The sequence below is a fragment of the Oenanthe melanoleuca genome, chromosome 9, assembly GCF_029582105.1.
Source record: "Oenanthe melanoleuca isolate GR-GAL-2019-014 chromosome 9, OMel1.0, whole genome shotgun sequence".
NCBI lineage: Eukaryota > Metazoa > Chordata > Aves > Passeriformes > Muscicapidae > Oenanthe > Oenanthe melanoleuca.
The window spans coordinates 4,194,844-4,211,607 of NC_079343.1; the positions used below are offsets into that span (position 1 = coordinate 4,194,844).

Below are 16,764 nucleotides of genomic sequence, written 5' to 3' on the forward strand. Positions count from 1 at the left end.
CCCCGCCCCGCCCCTCATGAATATGCAGCGCCCGCGGCCAATGGGCGGCGCGCGGGCCGCGCATACGGGATGAGGCCGCGGGCCTTGTCATGCGGGCCCGGCGGGCGGCGGCGAGCGGCGCGAGGGCCGCAAGATGGCGACTGCCATGTACCTGGAGCACTACCTGGACAGTGAGCGCGGGGCGGGGGTGGCGGAGGGGCCGGGGCGGGGGCCGGGGCGGTGGGATTGGGGCGGGGGCGGCGGCGGCGGCGGCGCGGGAATTAAAACTGCGCCACGGGCATTGCGGGGGGGTGGGGGGAGCGGCATTGTGGTTGCGTCATCAGCAGGCGCCGGGCTGCGTCATTGGTACGCGCCGGGGAGCGGGATAGTGAGGGCATGGCGGCTGTGGGGGTCGGCAGCCAGGGGGTCCCGCTCCCCTCTCGGCTGGGCCGCTGGTGCCGGCCCCGTGTCCAGCACCCAGCACCCAGCAGTGCTCAAGATCTGCTGAAGAGAACGGGCGGCTCACGGTACGTGACTCACAGGATGGGCTTGGTTAGGGTGGGAAGGACCTTTAAATTTCTGTCGTTCCAGCCTCTACCCTGGGCAGGCGCACCTGCCATTGACAAGGCTGCTCAGAGCGTTTAGTAGCATTTCTCTTGCAGGTATTGAGAACCTGCCGTGCGAGCTGCAGAGGAACTTCCAGCTTATGCGGGAGCTGGATCAGAGAACAGAAGGTACGTGCGGGTATTTCGGCAAGCGCAGGCCGAGAGAGCCCGGCCTGAGGGAGCCCGGTGGAGGCTGGGCTTTAGAGGATGTGTCTCCCCTCTACTGCTGTTCCTTCTCTCAGCCTGAGTGTCTGCAGTGTTTGTTTCTCTCCTGTGAGAATACAACTCACATCACAGGGCTTGATTTTGTTTCCAGTTTAAGTCCATAGCTCTGTGATCACTGTGCTCAGTGGCCACTTGGATGGCTTTCCTGCCACATATTTCTGTATCTTAACAAGTTCTAGATTCCTCTGTGCCTTGCAGGACGATTTTTTTCTTTCTTTTTGAAGTTTTTGTTGGTATCTGGCTGCACATCAATTATTTTCATTTTGTACCATCAGAACAATAAGTGACTGCACAACAAATAAAATGTTCTGCATGTGGGAAGAGAGGCTGAAACTTGTGAACCCATGGGTTCAGTTTCTGATCCTGACTGTGAATTAACTGTAAATTCTGAATTAGCTCTAGAAGACTTGAAAAAGCAGAATCACAGCACAAGTGTCAAACTTAAGTGGTTTTGTTTTTAAAAAGGAAAATGCATTAAGGAGTTGAGGGGACCATACAGCTGTCAAGAAGGGTCGCCTAAATGGAAATAGAAAAACAAAAATACCTACTTTTTTTTCAGACAAGAAAGCAGAGATTGACAGCCTGGCAGCAGCATACATCGAGTCTGTGAAGAACATGTTACCTGAGGAGAGAGTGGAGCACCTGAGGAAGATCCAGAGTGCCTACAGCAAGTGCAAAGAGTACAGTGATGACAAAGTGCAGCTGGCCATGCAGACCTATGAGATGGTGAGACATGGAAAAGTGAGAACCATCTAGAATGGTGCATGTGGAGATGCTTCACAGTGTCAGCTTTCCCTGATTTTTTTTTTTTTTTTTTTTTTTTTTTTTTTTGGCTTAAATTTTTTACCAAAACAAATTATTAGTTCTCAAGCTTATGTTGCTCACTGTTGCCATCCCCAAAAAGCTTTTTCCTTTGGCACCAGTTTCTCTTTTGCTGAGAATTAGTGAGTTTATCCCCCTTGGAGGTGTCTTTATCACTAGTATTTGTCTTCTGTGTGATAACACCAGCAGATTTACTCCACTCCCTCCTCCCCACCAGCTCTCTGTCACTGATAATTTATTTGGGACACACTTAGTTGAAAGCAATTTTTTTTAAGCCAGCTGCTGTGCTGTGTTGTAGAGGAGCAGCAGGAATTCTGCTCAATTGCCTTGGTTTATTTGACATCAAAATTTCCTCAATGAATCTTGGGAGAAAATCCCATTTCTTAAAATGTAGCTTTCCACTTCTTTTTTTTCTTCTGTCCCTTGAATAATTCTTACCTCCATGTGTTTTAACCCCTGGATGAAAGTTGAGTGAGGTGAATTCTTTTGACTGTAAAGTGTTGTCCAGCTTGCTGAGATGCTTTGGGTTTTGCTACAGCTGCAGTAGATGTTTGATTGCCATCAAATACTACAAAAAAGGAAATTATGTCCCAGGAATATCAGTGCTGTAGATAACTGGTGAACTCATTTAAAGGCAAAGTATAGCAGCAGCTCAGTTTGGGGGTGGTGGCTTAAAATCTCTGCTCTGAAAGTCACTTTGTTGCAGCTAGGGTGGTAGAAGGTACTTAATTAATGTGTGTTGACTTGATATTGAGGATAGTCAACCTCTGTCTGTATTGTTAAACTTACAGTGGAGTGCCAGGAGAAAAACCCTGACTGCTCTACTGCACACAATTGGAGTACTATCTTTGAATTTTGAAAACTGCAGTGACAAACCAGTTATATTTCATATCTCTCTCATCTTGTTTTGTTCTGAAAATCATTAGTTTAGAGTTGCTTTGACTCCCCTTTATGTTGCCTCCCTTTTCCTTCCCTTCTGCTTGCTTGAGGGGTTGGGTCCTTGTGCTTTTGCCTCCCTCATTCCCTTTGTGTGTGCCATTTCCCTTTCCCCAGCCTGTGCCCCTTCCGTGCCTTGCTCTGCAGTACCACACTGTTGGTGCTGATAACAGCCAAGTTTTAGCCCTTCCTGTTCTCATTTGGGGCTGTTTTTAGTGGGTGTTGTTTGTGATTCAGTTTGTGGTTTCCTCTTGGTGCAGGTGGATAAGCACATCCGCCGGCTGGATGCAGACTTGGCGCGCTTCGAAGCTGATCTCAAAGATAAACTGGAAGGCAGCGACTTCGAAACCCCTGCATCCCGAAGCCTGAAAAGTGGGCACATTTTCAAACAATTCACAGCCTTTTCCAGCACTTAGAGTGTCAAACCAGGAGGGCTGAGATGTAAAATATTTCTGGAGGAAGGAAAGAAGTGTGCCACTCTCTGCTTGTTTTTAATGCTCTTCAAAATGTTTACAGTGGGCAAGAGATGAAGAGATGTGGTGCTGTGGACAGATCAAACTGTCATTGTTTCACAGATCATCCTGAGGTTGTTACTGGTTCTAAGGAGGATGCTGTGTCAAAACTGTGCTGGTATAACAGTCTTAATTTCAAGAAAAATTAGGAATTAAAGGAAGATACCAGTTTCTGTGGTGTATGCTGAAATATTGTGTGATTACAGTGACATTTTAATGTGGGTACAGCAGCACAGCACAGCGTTATGCCTTTGAGCAATGAAATAAGGGATAGAAGTCAGGAGGTGGAGATAAAAGTTATGTTAGTTATTGAGTAATGTATTAACTGAGTGTAAAAATATACTGAGATTGCATGTCTAATCAAGTGTGATGCTGTTTATGACCTGTGCTGACATACTGCAGTGCTTTATTGCAAAAACTGCAAACATAAGAGTTTGGTGCACAGTTGTTATCAATTTGATGTATTTGTGGCTTAAAAATGCATTTCAGTCAGCATATTCAATTACATCTGTAATAAGGATTACTCAGTTACATATGAAAGGGATTTCAAGGCAGTAGCTGCATCAAAAAATCAACAGCTGGGGATGTTTCTGCCACTCTGAAATGATGGGGTTGTTTTTCCTTTCTAGAGGGAAGAAGTCAGAAAGACAAAAGAAGCTCTCGTGGTCGAGGCAGAAGAACATCTGAAGAAGATACACCAAAGAAAAAGAAGCTCAAAGGAGGGTAAGGCAGAGGCAGGCACAAGTCCAGGGCCTTGGGTTTGACACTTCATGAATTTTCCACAAGCTCATATTACCCTATTTATGACTCATGTCCGGATGGTGAGCGGTGTTTAGAGTGTTCTGGTCTTGCTCCATTTCATTAATGTCCTGCTTAGCACAGGCCAGCATTGTTAATTAACTCCTTGGCTGGCATGTGGAAGCTCAGCATGCTTGGAACACTGACTGGAAGGACAAGATCAGGCTCCCTGTTGCTGCTGGCAAGCTGGGAGAAAATAGCATTGATTTTTGTCTCAGGGCTATTTTTAACAGTTGTTTGTGATCTTGTTGGTAAAAGAAACTCACTTGTCTGTCAGGACAGAAACTGATGTTGTGCTGCTGCTCTAGAAATCTTGGAGGCGTTGTTTTCAAAGGATTCTGTCCTAAGTAGCCTTGAAAAAATCTGATTTGGTTTTGAGAGACAAGGAGGAAAGCATATTCCCTGTCTGAGATGGGATATGGATTAAAGGGGCTCAGTTTATTCTGGTATTTTTAGTTGGCTAAATTGAGGGGCAGGAAACTAAAAATAGTTTTTCTATGGACTGGTACTGGCTTATCAGCACATCCCTGTCAAGGTAAGAGGGTTCACTCATGCCTGACTGTGAAAAAATGTATACTGGACCAAGTTGGGGAAAAAACCCAACAGGTTATCCTACCTACAACCAGAAGTGATCTGTATGATAATTTTGTTACTTTACTCATGACATCTACAAATCCGTCTCTTAATTCTTTCTAGTTTTACTGTGTTTATCCAACGTATCTTATGATTTTCATTACTGGATTGTGGTAATGTGATACAAACACTAAAACAGGGTCAGTGTGGTTTAGGGAAGATGCTGTAAAACAGTAGGATTTAGACCTTGGAAGCATCAAATCCCAGAATGGTTTGGGTTTGGAGGGACCTTAAAGACCACTCCATTCCAGTCCCTGCAGTGAGCAGGGACACCTTCCACTAGCCTGGGTTGTTTCAAGTCTGGCCTTGAACACTTCAGGGATGGGGGAGCCACAGCTTCTCCAGGTAACCTGTGCCATGGCCTCCCTATCCTCACAGGGAAGAATTTCTTCCCATTATCCCATCTAACTCTGCCCTCTGGCAGTGGAAGCCATGCCCTTGTAACAGCGTTGTCTGCAGTTGAGGAGTGTTTTGTCCTGACTCTTTCCTTGCCCACAGGTCTGAGTTTGCTGATACCATCCTGTCAGTGCATCCCTCGGATGTCCTGGACATGCCAGTGGATCCCAACGAGCCCACGTACTGCCTGTGTCACCAGGTGTCCTATGGAGAGATGATTGGCTGTGACAACCCCGATGTAAGCACCTGAGAAATGATTGATTTTCAGATGTTTGTTGCCTCCCAACCCTGTACAATCCAAGGAGGGGTTCCTTGCTCAGTTAGCTCATACCAAATGATGGGAATGTTTGTGAACCACTAAGAAACTCCTCTGGGGGTTTTTTCTTTCTCTTTTGCAGTGCCCAATCGAGTGGTTCCACTTTGCATGTGTGGACCTGACCACCAAACCCAAAGGGAAATGGTGAGTGTGACAACATTATCAGTTTGCCTCAACAAGAATTAAAGCCCTGTTGTGACCCTGACAGAGAAGCTTTGCTCTTCTCACCAGAGGATTTGCATCCTGTATGATTGGGGATTATGTTTGAGGGTAGAAGATACAAGATGAACCATCTTGTTCAAATCCATTTCCACAGAAGTCTTAGGTACTGGTGGGAGCAAAACTGCCTGATGAACAGAGCAGGTTTTGACCTGAGGCTTGTGTAAACATGGACATGTTACATCACAGGTTTGCTCTATTGTCACTGATTGTGGCTGTGCTTAAAACAGACAGGTACCTCTTAATTTCACTTCTGGAGTCAATTTTTGAAGACTTCTCAGGGTTTTTACTCTGTGTTTATCTTGGAAAGGATCGTGGGCTTTTTATTTTTATCTAATGAACTGCTTTAATCAAATCAACAAATGGCCTGTCAGAAACAGGCTTAAATAAAAACAGTCCTCAGGCTCTGTTCTGTTAATTCCAGGAGCTAATGATTGCCTCTTTTTTCCTACAGGTTTTGTCCTCGTTGTGTTCAGGAAAGAAAGAAAAAGAAGTAAGGAGTAGAGGGGGATACACCGCCGAGGCAAGAAGAATTTAATATATTCCTTCGTTCATGTTGCAATATTACCTTTGATTATTTTTTGTTAATCTATCCTCCATCTTTTTCCAGTATGATATTTAATTATCCAGTGGCCAGTTGAAATTCCTGTTCTTTCCTAAGACAATGACTTTGGGAGGGAGTCCCAAATCCCTTTGCCACGGAGATTTTATTTATGTTAGTCTTGCACAATAATACTGAGGGAGGGTGTTGCCTTTTCTGGCTGTTTCCATTTCCCTGAAGATTCTTTAAGTACATCACTGTGAAAATGAAACCTACAGTATTCTTGGAGAGAGACAAGGTCAGATTTATTCACAAAATAAGATGAAGGCCTGAATTGTTAGCAGTGATTGCCTGTGTGGCACATGGGTAAATCAGGAAATCAGGTTTTAGGAAAAGGCTCCATGAGGACAGTTGTTCTGCTGTTGAAGAAGGCCATTCAGGAATGTTGTAACAGAACTTCTTGTCTTTTTTTAATGGGCCACGTTTGCATTGTCTGGCTGCCTTTCAGATGATGAATGTGAATCTTTGCATTAGCACAGTGTCAGTGGCTGCAGCAGAAGGGGGAGAGGAAGTCAGGAGCTGGAAAGCAAAAGTCTCTCTTTTTTTCCTTCCTCTGAGGTACAGTGGGTGCAAAAGTTGAGAGAAGAGCAAAGTCTTGCCTTCATATCTGTCTTCTGCATCATGAGGCTTACCTGCCTTCAGTGGAAGATGTAGTGGGGAAAGGTGTTGCAGGTTTCCTTCCTGCTGGTGTAAGGTGGAAAAAAAAAGTTCCAAACTCATGAACTTTGCTGGCTCTGGTCCCTAGTGGGTGTTGGTGGCTGCTGTGTGCAGGGCTGTGTGCTGGTTTCCATACCAGTGTGCAGGAGCTCTTGGTACAGACTGCTGGAAAGGCAGGAAGAAGCTCCCAGACAAACTTTTCTTCTGCTGAATAAACAGCACAGAAGATTAAGAACACTTCTACTCAGATTCTGGCACCTGTTTTCAAAAGAAATGAGGCTTTTCTTGTTACATTGAGCTTCTTACTCATGTTTTGCAATGAAGGAAAGTAGACCACAGCTCCTGCCACCTCTCCTTCCCCCTGTGGGGCTTTGTGCCTGCTGCTGATGTAGAAAAATCCTCTCAATTGTGAGGCAGCTTTTCTGTGGACACTGATTTATGGCAGGAAAAAAGGATGGATTTTAGGAAAAAAATCCCTGTCTTCAGGGTCCTGTCATTTCCAGTGTGATGCTCAGATGTCTTTATTAAATTCCATCCTGGAGAGAGGAAGTTCCCATAGTTCTGTGTATGGAAATGCACATTTGTCATTGCTGCCACAGAACAGCACGTGGAAAGCAGGCAGGGAAATTAAAGCCAGAGTCCTGGATGGAAGGAGAGGAACAGCACAGTCACACACGCCTGCAGTACAGCAAGCCCTCTTCTTCCTCCTGCCTCTTCATGAGAGCAAATTAATGATACCTCATGAGCCAGCCTGTAATCCAGTCCCAGAGGGTGAGAGCTGCTCCTCCTTCCCCACTGCACTAGACTGAGTTGGAGCATTGCTGCGTCCTGTGTTAATGCTGTTCCAGGTTTTGTTTTCCCCTTTCACCCAATGGTATTGTAGGCTTTTCTTTCTGCTTTTCCTAAGGTTTTGTTAGTACTGGTATTGCCATGGATTAAGCATTTGATTTGAAGCAATCTCAGAATTCCACTCTGGAGATCTTGCTGGAAACATGCCATGAGGGAAGAGAGCAGCTATGGGTGAGCCAGTGTGGAGCTGAGTTCCCTCAGCTCCAAAATTCTGGCTAGGTAGGACAACAAAATACATTCTTAAAAGTACTTTTGTGGCTCTGAAGAGCATTTTCCATTTGAACCAGCAAAGCAAAAAGGAAAACAAGCTCTGGAAGGTAGAGCCCTTAAAAGGAAAATAATTTGCTAGGAATGATGAATAGTGTGAGGTACAACATTCTCCTCTTCTTTACAACCTCTTTGATGTGTAAAGCATCTGAGATCTGATACCAGCAATAAACTCTCCTACTGGGAACATGCCAGTTCAGGGCTTGGATGGGCTCAGGAGTGTCTCCTGCCCTCTTACACCTGTCGGTAGAGATTTTTTACAACTCCTTGTAGATAGAAATACCAGCAGCCTTCATTTTTGCTTCCTAAAGAATTTAAATCTTCTGACTTTTGAATGTACAGTGTTAAATATTTCCTGGAGAAGGGTGATCCCTAAAGGAACACCCCACTAAACATTACCCCAAAAAACCCCTGACAGGGGCCCAGCTTTATTTACTGCAGCTCATCCAAACTGGAGGTCGAAACCTGACTTTCACCCAATTCCCGAAACGATAAAAAAAAAAAAAATAATTAAGGAATGTAAAGTTTAAAAAAAAAAAAAAATGTATATCTGTATTTTTGGATCTTGGAGATGTTGGATTATATTATAAATAAAGTATTTTTGGGAATAAATGTGTGGGGTGCTGTTGCAACCGCCGGCCGCCAGGGGGCGCTGTCGCCCGCCCGCGCGGAGCGCGTTCGCGCTCCGCGCGGGCGGGCGACAGCGCCCCCTGGCGGCTGGGGGTGAGGCGCGATGCGCGTCCCCGACGCTTCCAGGCCATGGAGCGTCCTTGATATCTCCCGTTTATCGGGATAATCCCAAATTTCCCCGCTCGCTCCGCTGTAAATCACGCCGTGGCGCTGCGGTGTCCCGGGAGAGCAGCGGAAGAGCCTCAGGGCTGCGGGAAGGGCGCGCGTTTCTCCATGGCTTCCACAGCGGTGTGGCGGCGCGGGGCCTCAGCCTGGCTGAGGGGCTGCCGAGCGAGCCGGGAGCCGCCGGGAGTGGCCCGGAGCAGGGGCTGTGCCGGTGCCCGCGGTTCCCGGGAGGTGGTGCCGACCTGCGAGCGCTACGCGGTGCGCAGGCTGCCCTTCGGCCGGCTGGCGGACGGGGATGTGGCCTTCTTCGAGCGCCTCATGCCCGGCAGGGTCGTCACCGGCCGGGAGGAGGTGCAGCCTTACAACGTGGACTGGCTACAGTCGGTGCGAGGTAAGGGAGCTGCCTGATGTGCTCTGTGGGCAAAACCTCCTTCCTGCCTCTGTTAATTGCCAGAACAACGAGTTTGCCAAAGGAAATCGCATCTTTATGGCGGATCACATAGAGGGACCCGTGAGGATTATCGAGTCCAAGCCCTGGCCCTGCACAGACAGCCCAGCAATCCCACCCTGTGCCTGACAGCGTTATCCAAATGCTCCTGGAGCTCTGGCAGCCTCGGGGCCGTGTCCATTCCCTGGGGAGCCTCTTAGTGCTCGACCGCCCTCTGGAGGAAGAATCTTTTCCTGATATCCAACCTAACCCTTTCCTGACCCCGCTCCAGCCATTCCCTCTGGTCACCAGAGACCAGATGAGTGCCTGCCCATCCAAAATGAGTTTTTCTCATAAAAATGATTCCTTTAAGAATTACCCGATGCCCGGTAAACTTATAGGTTTTAGTAAAAAAAAAAAAAAAAAATCTAAACCCTCTAACTTAATATTTTCCTGAGACAAATTGATTCATCTAGCAATTTTGCTTGAATCCCAGAAAAGATAATAAAAGCTTTTGGGAGTCTTGATTGCAGCCTTCCAGTACCTTAAGAGGGCTTATAAAAAGGAGGTAGAGAGACTTTTTATGTGGGCCTGGAGTGACAGGACAAGGGGGAATGGCTTCCCACTGCCAGAGGGCAGGGTTAGATGGGATATTGAGGAGAAATTCTACCCTGTGAGGGTGGTGAGGCCCTGGCACTGTTGTCCAGAGAAGCTGTGGCTGTCCCATCCCTGAAGTGTCCAAGGCCAGGTTGGACAGGGCTTGGAGCAACCTGGGATAGTGGGAGGTGCTCCTGCCCATGGAATGAGATGAACTTTTAGGTCCCTCCCAACCCAAATCATTCTGTGATTCTAAATCAAGCATTGTTAATTCTGTGTTGCTTCTGTCAGAGATTTCATGAGAATTTAAACCATTTCTCATTGCCTCCAGTGGCAGCCAAGTCTACAAGTTATACATGCAAAGTTTTTGCAGTCCTTGAAAGGAAAGGCTGCTGTTGAAGTGTTTGTTGTCAACGTGATTGAAATGCCTAACAGTGGAGGGAGCATTATTAATTCCCACCTCATGCTTTCCCACCTGTTTCTTTCTGACCCCTGCAGAGCCACAGCTTGCCTTGAGAGTCCCTTGCTTTCATTGCAGGCTGCAGCCAGCTGGTGTTGAAGCCACAGACAACTGCAGAGGTGTCTCAGGTTCTCAGGTAAGGAGCACCTTTTCTGCTGGGCTTGGTGCTGAGGAGACTTGGGTTGAGTCAGGGATGATGCAGCACAGGAAGGGAACTTGTAGGTGTTCAGACAACAATTCCTTAAGCATTGGAGTTGCTGAGGCAGTTTTCTTCATGACTTCTCTGTTCTGATAAATGGCTAAAATTAAGTATTGTACAGGTGCTCAGTAAAGAGAAGTTTTGTGAATGATTCAGGAGGGTCTGTTTGAAAAGGTAAAGAAGGTTAGGGCAGAACCTGGACAGTCTGAGGATCTGTTTTATCCACACGGGTGTGACACAGCTCTAGTTGGGCAGTGCTGTGCCAGATCACTGTTCAGCTGAGGAGCTGAAAGCTGCAGGAGCATGCTCCTGGCTCAGTTAAAACAGGGATGCAGAGCACAGCAAAGGCAGACAGGGCGTCTGAAGGAGGGGCTGTGGAACTCTGTGCTATCCATCCCTTGGGCAGGAGCTGCTGTCAGCTCAGAAAGGATGTGGTGGTTGGTGCTTGGCAGGGATGTGGCGGGTGGAGCAGCTGAGGCACAGGTGCACATTTTGTTGCCTACAGGGCAGTAATTTCCTGGGAGGAGGAGGGCAGTCATGTCTGAAACCACTGCTGGAGGCTGGCTGCCAGAGCCTACTGAGGAGCCCAAGCTGGTAACACAGACTGCTGCAGAAACAGCTCCTGTAGGAGCATATGCAGTGCTTTCCAGGCAGATGTTATGTGCCAGGTGTGTAGATACAGACAGGGATAACCCCGAGTGTTGGTTCTTTGCTCAGCACTGGGCTGAGTGCAGACAGGAGTTGCACTTTCTCACTTTGTTATTGAAACTGACTCCTTCCATCACTTTAATCTTTTGATGAAATGCTGCTTAATTTTAAGGAGCAGTGTCACAACAGTTGACATTCATGTAGAAGTGAAACTTCTCTGACAGACTGATTGTGGCCTCTAAATGCATAAAAATTCAGAAACCTTTTTCCTTCCAGGTACTGCCATGAGAGGAACCTGGCAGTGAACCCTCAGGGGGGGAACACGGGCCTTGTTGGGGGCAGCGTTCCTGTCTTTGACGAGATCATTCTCTCCACTGCTCTCATGAACCGGATCATCAGCTTTGACAAGGTGTCTGGTAAATATTCCAGGGATCTGAAGCACAGAAATGAGCCCCAGCCTGCAAAACAGGCATTTTCCTGGGAACAGATAGCAGCAGGATCAGCAGGGTTCAGCCCAGCAGCTGGCTGAGGTTTGTTTGGATTTGAGGGGTTAGGGGTCAGGCTGGTGTGAGTATCTCTGTTCAGAGAGGGAGAACAACAGGCAGAGACACAATGGGATTATGTTTTACCAATCCAGAATTGTGGGTGACAAGATATTGAGGTGATAGCAAAGCTCCTTGAGGCTTGAGGAGGGGGTAGTTCCCTGGAGCATGCAGACTTGTGCATTTAAGCTGAATCCCAGGAATTTTTGAAGGAAGAGGTGGCTGCATCTGCTCATACTACTCCTGCTTCTTGAGGAGGCACCTTCACAGCCATCAGCCATCAGGGCATTTGTGTTGCAGGAATCCTAGTGTGCCAAGCAGGCTGTGTGCTGGAGAGACTCAATGAGTACTTGGAGGAGCAGGGGTTTATCATGCCACTGGACCTGGGAGCCAAAGGCAGCTGTCACATCGGGGGGAACGTGGCCACCAATGCCGGAGGCTTGCGGCTCCTGAGATACGGCTCTCTGCGAGGGACGGTGCTGGGGCTGGAAGTGGTAAGGCGAGTACCTGGCAGTTCCCTTCTCTCTTTAATCCTCTGCTGCTTACTGCTTCCTGCTCTTCTAACTATGCAGCACACAGCCAAGTTCCTCTCCAGGCTTCCACTCTACTTCCAGAAGGTCAGCACATGTCTTCGTGTGTGTATGCAGCATGTAGCATGTTATTGCTGCTGCAGTTTGCAGCTTCCTGACTACCAGTGCTTGCTGAGAGATGTGGTGTTAGGTGGTTTTGTGATCCAGACAAGTGAAAAGGTAGGCAGAGGTTGGGGGATCCCAGGTTATCTGCATGGAGTTGGTTCCTCTGAGCAGTGGGTCTCTGGGACACTCTGCTAGATCCATCCTGCATCTCTGGTTGCTGCTCACTCAGATTTTAATAGAATCATAGGATCACAAACAGGTTTATGTTGGACAGGACTTTAAAGATTATCTTAAGGCGCAAAGTCCACCCTGTAACAGGGCTGTCTACTTTGGGTTCATTTGGCTACTGGCTGTGTCCTAGAGTCTCTGCTGCTCCTCAGCTGCTCCTGTCCTGCAGGTGAGTGCTTTGGGATGTAAAAGCTGGATTAGGAATTCTAAAAGTTTTCACAGCTGGGGACAAAATTTGGGCAGGGAACAAAAGCATGGCTTGGTTTTACTGTGTAGGCTTAGAAGAGAGAGCATTTGTCTCAGGTCAGTTTGACACTAATGTCAAAATAGCCTTTAATAATCTGTCTTGGAGATACTCAGCCTTATTTTAAGGCTCAAGTGGCAGAGGGTTCATTCTGCTTAACTGTTTACTGTTTCAAGTAGCTTTCCTTGTTTCTGCTGGGTAGTTGGAGCTAGGGCTGCAGAGAATGGCTGGTCTTCTCCACCATTAGTAAAAAAAGCAGAATAAACTGGATCTTCTGTTATTACTTGTCCTGATGGAAGGAGAGAAGTAGGAGGGAAATATCTACTCTATCCTACTCAGGTAGGATATAGAGAGGTGGGGGCAGAGCTGGGAATGGAGGAGCAGTGTGGGAATGGGCTGCAGCTGTGTCCCCATGCTCAAGGTGAGTGACCCTTCCCAGGAGCTTGGTCATAGGCAGTTCATGCCTGCAGATTCGCACCCAGGTGCTGTGACTGGGCTGCTGTGTTCCCACAGGTGCTGGCTGATGGCTCAGCCCTGGACTGCCTGACCTCTCTGCGCAAAGATAACACAGGCTACGACCTGAAGCAGCTCTTCATCGGATCCGAGGGGACCTTGGGAGTTATCACTGCTGTCTCCATACTCTGTCCTCAGAAGCCTAAGGCTGTGAATGTGGCATTCCTAGGTAGAAGCTGATATTGATGATTTCACACATGATTTCAGAATCTGGGAATAGGGGTAGACAGAAGAAAGCACTGCTCAGCCTGCTTAGCAGCATCAGCTGGTTTCTGGGAAATAGTGTAGGGCTCTGTGCTAAATACCTGTGCAGATACTTAATATCTCTTGAAATACCTACAGGGGCAGGTTGTTCTGTAAGGGAAGTGGAGCCAGGAGCTTAGCAAGGTGAGGAGGCTGGCAGGACAGTCCCCTCAGTGGTGAGGGAGGGCCTGGTCTGACAGGCTTAAGAGATTAACAGGGCAAGACTGACAGTAGGCAGAGGCAGCCACCATCCAGGAGTGAGGTGAGTGACAAGGTGATGAGGCAGGGCTGAGAAATCACCTCTGCAGGTCAGTCTCTGGATCAACAGAGTGTGTGGCCAGGCACAGCTTCTTAAAAACTGCTTCTGGGTGTCCCTCAGCAGGTCCAGAGTTATTTGTGGGGAGCCTTCACGGAGAGTTTTTTACTTCTCAGAAACCTCCAAAGGGTTTGGGGTGGTGTCTGTTTTTTGCTCCTGATTCCTCTCTGTTCTGTCTGAAGGGTGTCAGAGTTTTGCCAAGGTTCTGGAAACATTCACAACCTGCAGAGCCATGCTGGGAGAGATCCTATCTGCCTATGAGTTCATGGATGAGAAGTGCATGGAATTGGTTGAGAGGCATCTCAAGCTGTCCAGCCCAGTGGCAGGTACCAGTGATATTCACACTGTAGAAAGGGGCATTGTACTGCTTGGGGACTTTTAGACTACTTTTAAGCACTTCTAAAAACTGACTAATTTTTGGAAAGTTGACTCACTGACTTTAAAAGGTTCGTGATTGTGTGGGCATCCCTCATAATTTATTTCTCTATTATATTTTATTTTATTTATCTATTATATATTATTATATATCTATTCCGAACACCTTTTATCTTTAAAGATGAGACTTTTTACTTGTATTTGTCCTCACAAAACTGCTAGCTTTCTGGAAAGTGGTTGCTTATTAAAAGATCTAGCATGTCAGTGAAGTGCCCTACAGACATGACTGCCCTCTCTGGCACCAGAGTCTGGGCACACAACATGTGGGGAAAGCTCCAAAACCTGCCCTGAACTCCTTTGTTTTGCTCCAGGGCATCTACTTACTTTGTTCTCCCTTATCCTCAGACAGCCCTTTTTATGTTTTGATTGAAACCTCAGGCTCCAACTCAACTCATGATGAAGAAAAATTGAACAACTTCCTAGAAAAGGCCATAGCTTCTGGTTTGGTCAGTGATGGAACTGTGGCAACAGACTATAAGAAAATAAAGGCAAGTCAGTGTTTCCTCTTCCACAAATGTTTTTGACATGGATTTGTATTTTATCCAGGGAAGTGTTCAGACTCATTGGTGTGTGCATGGAGCCCAAGAGCTGCAGGGTTTATGTGGGTTTGTGTGATCCTTGTTTGCTCAGGTGCTGTGGAGCCTGCGGGAGAGGATCACCGAGGCCCTCACTCACGAGGGTTACGTGTACAAGTACGACATCTCCCTGCCCGTGGGAAAGCTCTACGACCTCGTCACTGACATGAGGGCTCGCCTGGGCCACAGGGCCAGAAACGTGGTGGGCTACGGCCACCTGGGTAAGTGGGGGTGCTGGGCAAGGAGGTGATGGCCCTTCTGTGCTTAAATTGAGGGCTGTGGAAGAGGAGAGTGCATCAGGATCTTTGTCTTTGAATTTCACTGCTTTCAGACTGTTTTCCATATACTGGTGGCAGGTTGCTGGCCAGTGAGGCAACTGGTCATCTGTGTCTTCTTGCTGTGTACTTTCTATTTAAATATGTAATTTGTTCAATTGGACCATCAGTTTGGTTGATGTACTTAGACACATTTGGTAGATAACCATTTTCTTGTCCAAAGTGATTAATCCTACTGAAAATTAGTTTTTTGTGAGCCGTTAACCCTCCAGCATGATAACCCTTCAATGATAAATGCACAGAAAAGCTGATAGTCAGCATGCTGGGAAACCAATCTGATTTTACAGGCAGTTAAATTGGTCATTTAGCAGAGTTGTTTTGTTACAAAAAAAACCCACAGAACAGTCTTGAGCACACTTGATTAGGGATCATTTGAAAGACACGTTGCATAACAAAGGCTCCCTGTTGGTAGCTCTTTGAGGACTAAGCTGTGTGCTGTGAGGGTTTGCTAGGATGCAGGAAGAGGTTCCTGACAGAGGAGGATGAGTTAGTTGGTTAGTTGTATTTATCTTTGTGTGTTTTGTCTTTCGGAGTACCCAGCAACTTTGTGCCTAATCAAATACTGTCACATACAGTGGCAAAAGGAGAAATTGTTCTGCTTTCTTTGTCTCTATTGACACCGTGCCAAAGTGCATTTAGAGCATTGCACAAACATAATAGGGAGAGAAAAAGTGATGAAGGGCCATGTTAGAATCTAATGATCATTATGAAATGCCATTGGGGAAGTCTTTGTCATTGCATCACGGTGGTGGCACAATCATTAATGCAGGACAGTGGGAATTTTAAAATCACAAAAGTCGCAGTTTGAAAGTAGCTTAACTCAGAACCCTTCCTCAAATATTGCACTGGGAGCATGGAAAAGCAAAGATCCTATTTGAATTATTTGTGCCCGGAGAGGCTGATGTTTGTAGGACAGTGAGCTTGTCCTTTTTGCAGTTTGCAGACTAACAAAGGCCCTGTTGTTTGAGAATGTGGAGGAGCCAGGAATGAGTATCCATTGCAGGGCCACCAGGTTTTTCTCCCAGACCCACCTGTGCAATGTTCTCTTCCAGGAGATGGGAACTTGCACTTGAACATCACGGCGGAGTCCTACAGCCATTCCCTGCTGGATGCCATCGAGCCCTTTGTGTACGAGTGGACTGCCAGGTGCAGTGGGAGCATCAGTGCAGAGCACGGGCTGGGCTTCAAGAAGAAGCAGTTCATTCAGTACAGCAAACCACACCAGGCAGTGCTGCTCATGCAGAGGTTCAAAGCCATACTGGACCCCAAAGGGATCCTCAACCCCTACAAGACGCTGCCCTCAGCTCACGAGAGGAGCATGAGCTGAGGATCCAGCAGAGCTCCATACCTGCCCTTGAGCCATAAACACACTGGATCAGCAAGCACACTGTGTTTGATTTTGTTAGTGGGATGGAACAAGTAAAGGAATATGGTTGCTCTTTTCAGGGGTACTTGGTCTTGCTGAAGAACACACTGCTGGGTTTCCTGCTTAGTCTGAACATTGAAACCAAACATGGAGATATTGTGTGTGTATGAGTATTCCAACTCTCTCCCCTTGGGTTTGCTCTGATTTATCAGTGACAGAAGCCAAAGGAGGCATTTTCTCACTTGGGCTGGGCAAGTGAAGCATCAGAGACACAGGAGAACCTGTGGATGCAAGTCTTCCAAGTGATGGTGTTGCTCTTCCTCACTTGTTTTATCTAATACACTTCTCACAAAGCCACAACAGCATCTGGCTATGGCCTCTTTAGTGATGC

The 16,764-nt window shown here is 47.1% G+C and overlaps 2 protein-coding genes across 3 annotated transcripts; both read left to right on the forward strand.

Annotated features, from left to right (window-relative positions):
* The first annotated feature begins 29 nt into the window (after positions 1-29).
* ING5 (inhibitor of growth family member 5) lies at positions 30-8,325 on the forward strand. Of its 2 annotated transcripts, none has more exons than XM_056498343.1 (8): positions 30-170; positions 642-713; positions 1,369-1,535; positions 2,828-2,939; positions 3,709-3,802; positions 5,009-5,144; positions 5,305-5,366; positions 5,896-8,325. In XM_056498343.1, the coding sequence occupies exons 1-8, from the start codon at positions 134-136 to the stop codon at positions 5,936-5,938; spliced, it is 723 nt and encodes a 240-aa protein (XP_056354318.1). In that variant the 5' UTR covers positions 30-133; the 3' UTR covers positions 5,939-8,325. The 2 variants fall into 2 exon arrangements, with proteins under 2 accessions (XP_056354318.1, XP_056354319.1); XM_056498344.1 differs by lacking the exon at positions 30-170 and adding an exon at positions 359-506.
* A 160-nt stretch (positions 8,326-8,485) lies between these two features.
* Positions 8,486-16,540, forward strand: D2HGDH (D-2-hydroxyglutarate dehydrogenase). Its single transcript, XM_056498329.1, has 9 exons — positions 8,486-9,001; positions 10,173-10,230; positions 11,218-11,357; positions 11,784-11,977; positions 13,104-13,272; positions 13,845-13,988; positions 14,443-14,585; positions 14,728-14,893; positions 16,060-16,540. The coding sequence occupies exons 1-9, from the start codon at positions 8,719-8,721 to the stop codon at positions 16,332-16,334; spliced, it is 1,572 nt and encodes a 523-aa protein (XP_056354304.1). The 5' UTR covers positions 8,486-8,718; the 3' UTR covers positions 16,335-16,540.
* The last annotated feature ends 224 nt before the right edge of the window (positions 16,541-16,764 follow it).

Excerpts from the sequence above, each read along its gene's own strand:
- ING5 (XM_056498343.1), top strand. The coding sequence starts at position 134 with ATGGCGACTGCCATGTACCTGGAGCACTACCTGGACA. Across the intron at positions 714-1,368 it reads GCTGGATCAGAGAACAGAAG|ACAAGAAAGCAGAGATTGAC; the intron begins GTACGTGCGGGT and ends CTTTTTTTTCAG. Across the intron at positions 5,367-5,895 it reads ACCAAACCCAAAGGGAAATG|GTTTTGTCCTCGTTGTGTTC; the intron begins GTGAGTGTGACA and ends TTTTTCCTACAG.
- D2HGDH (XM_056498329.1), top strand. The coding sequence starts at position 8,719 with ATGGCTTCCACAGCGGTGTGGCGGCGCGGGGCCTCAGCCTGGCTGAGG. Across the intron at positions 11,358-11,783 it reads CAGCTTTGACAAGGTGTCTG|GAATCCTAGTGTGCCAAGCA; the intron begins GTAAATATTCCA and ends TTTGTGTTGCAG. Across the intron at positions 14,894-16,059 it reads GGTGGGCTACGGCCACCTGG|GAGATGGGAACTTGCACTTG; the intron begins GTAAGTGGGGGT and ends GTTCTCTTCCAG.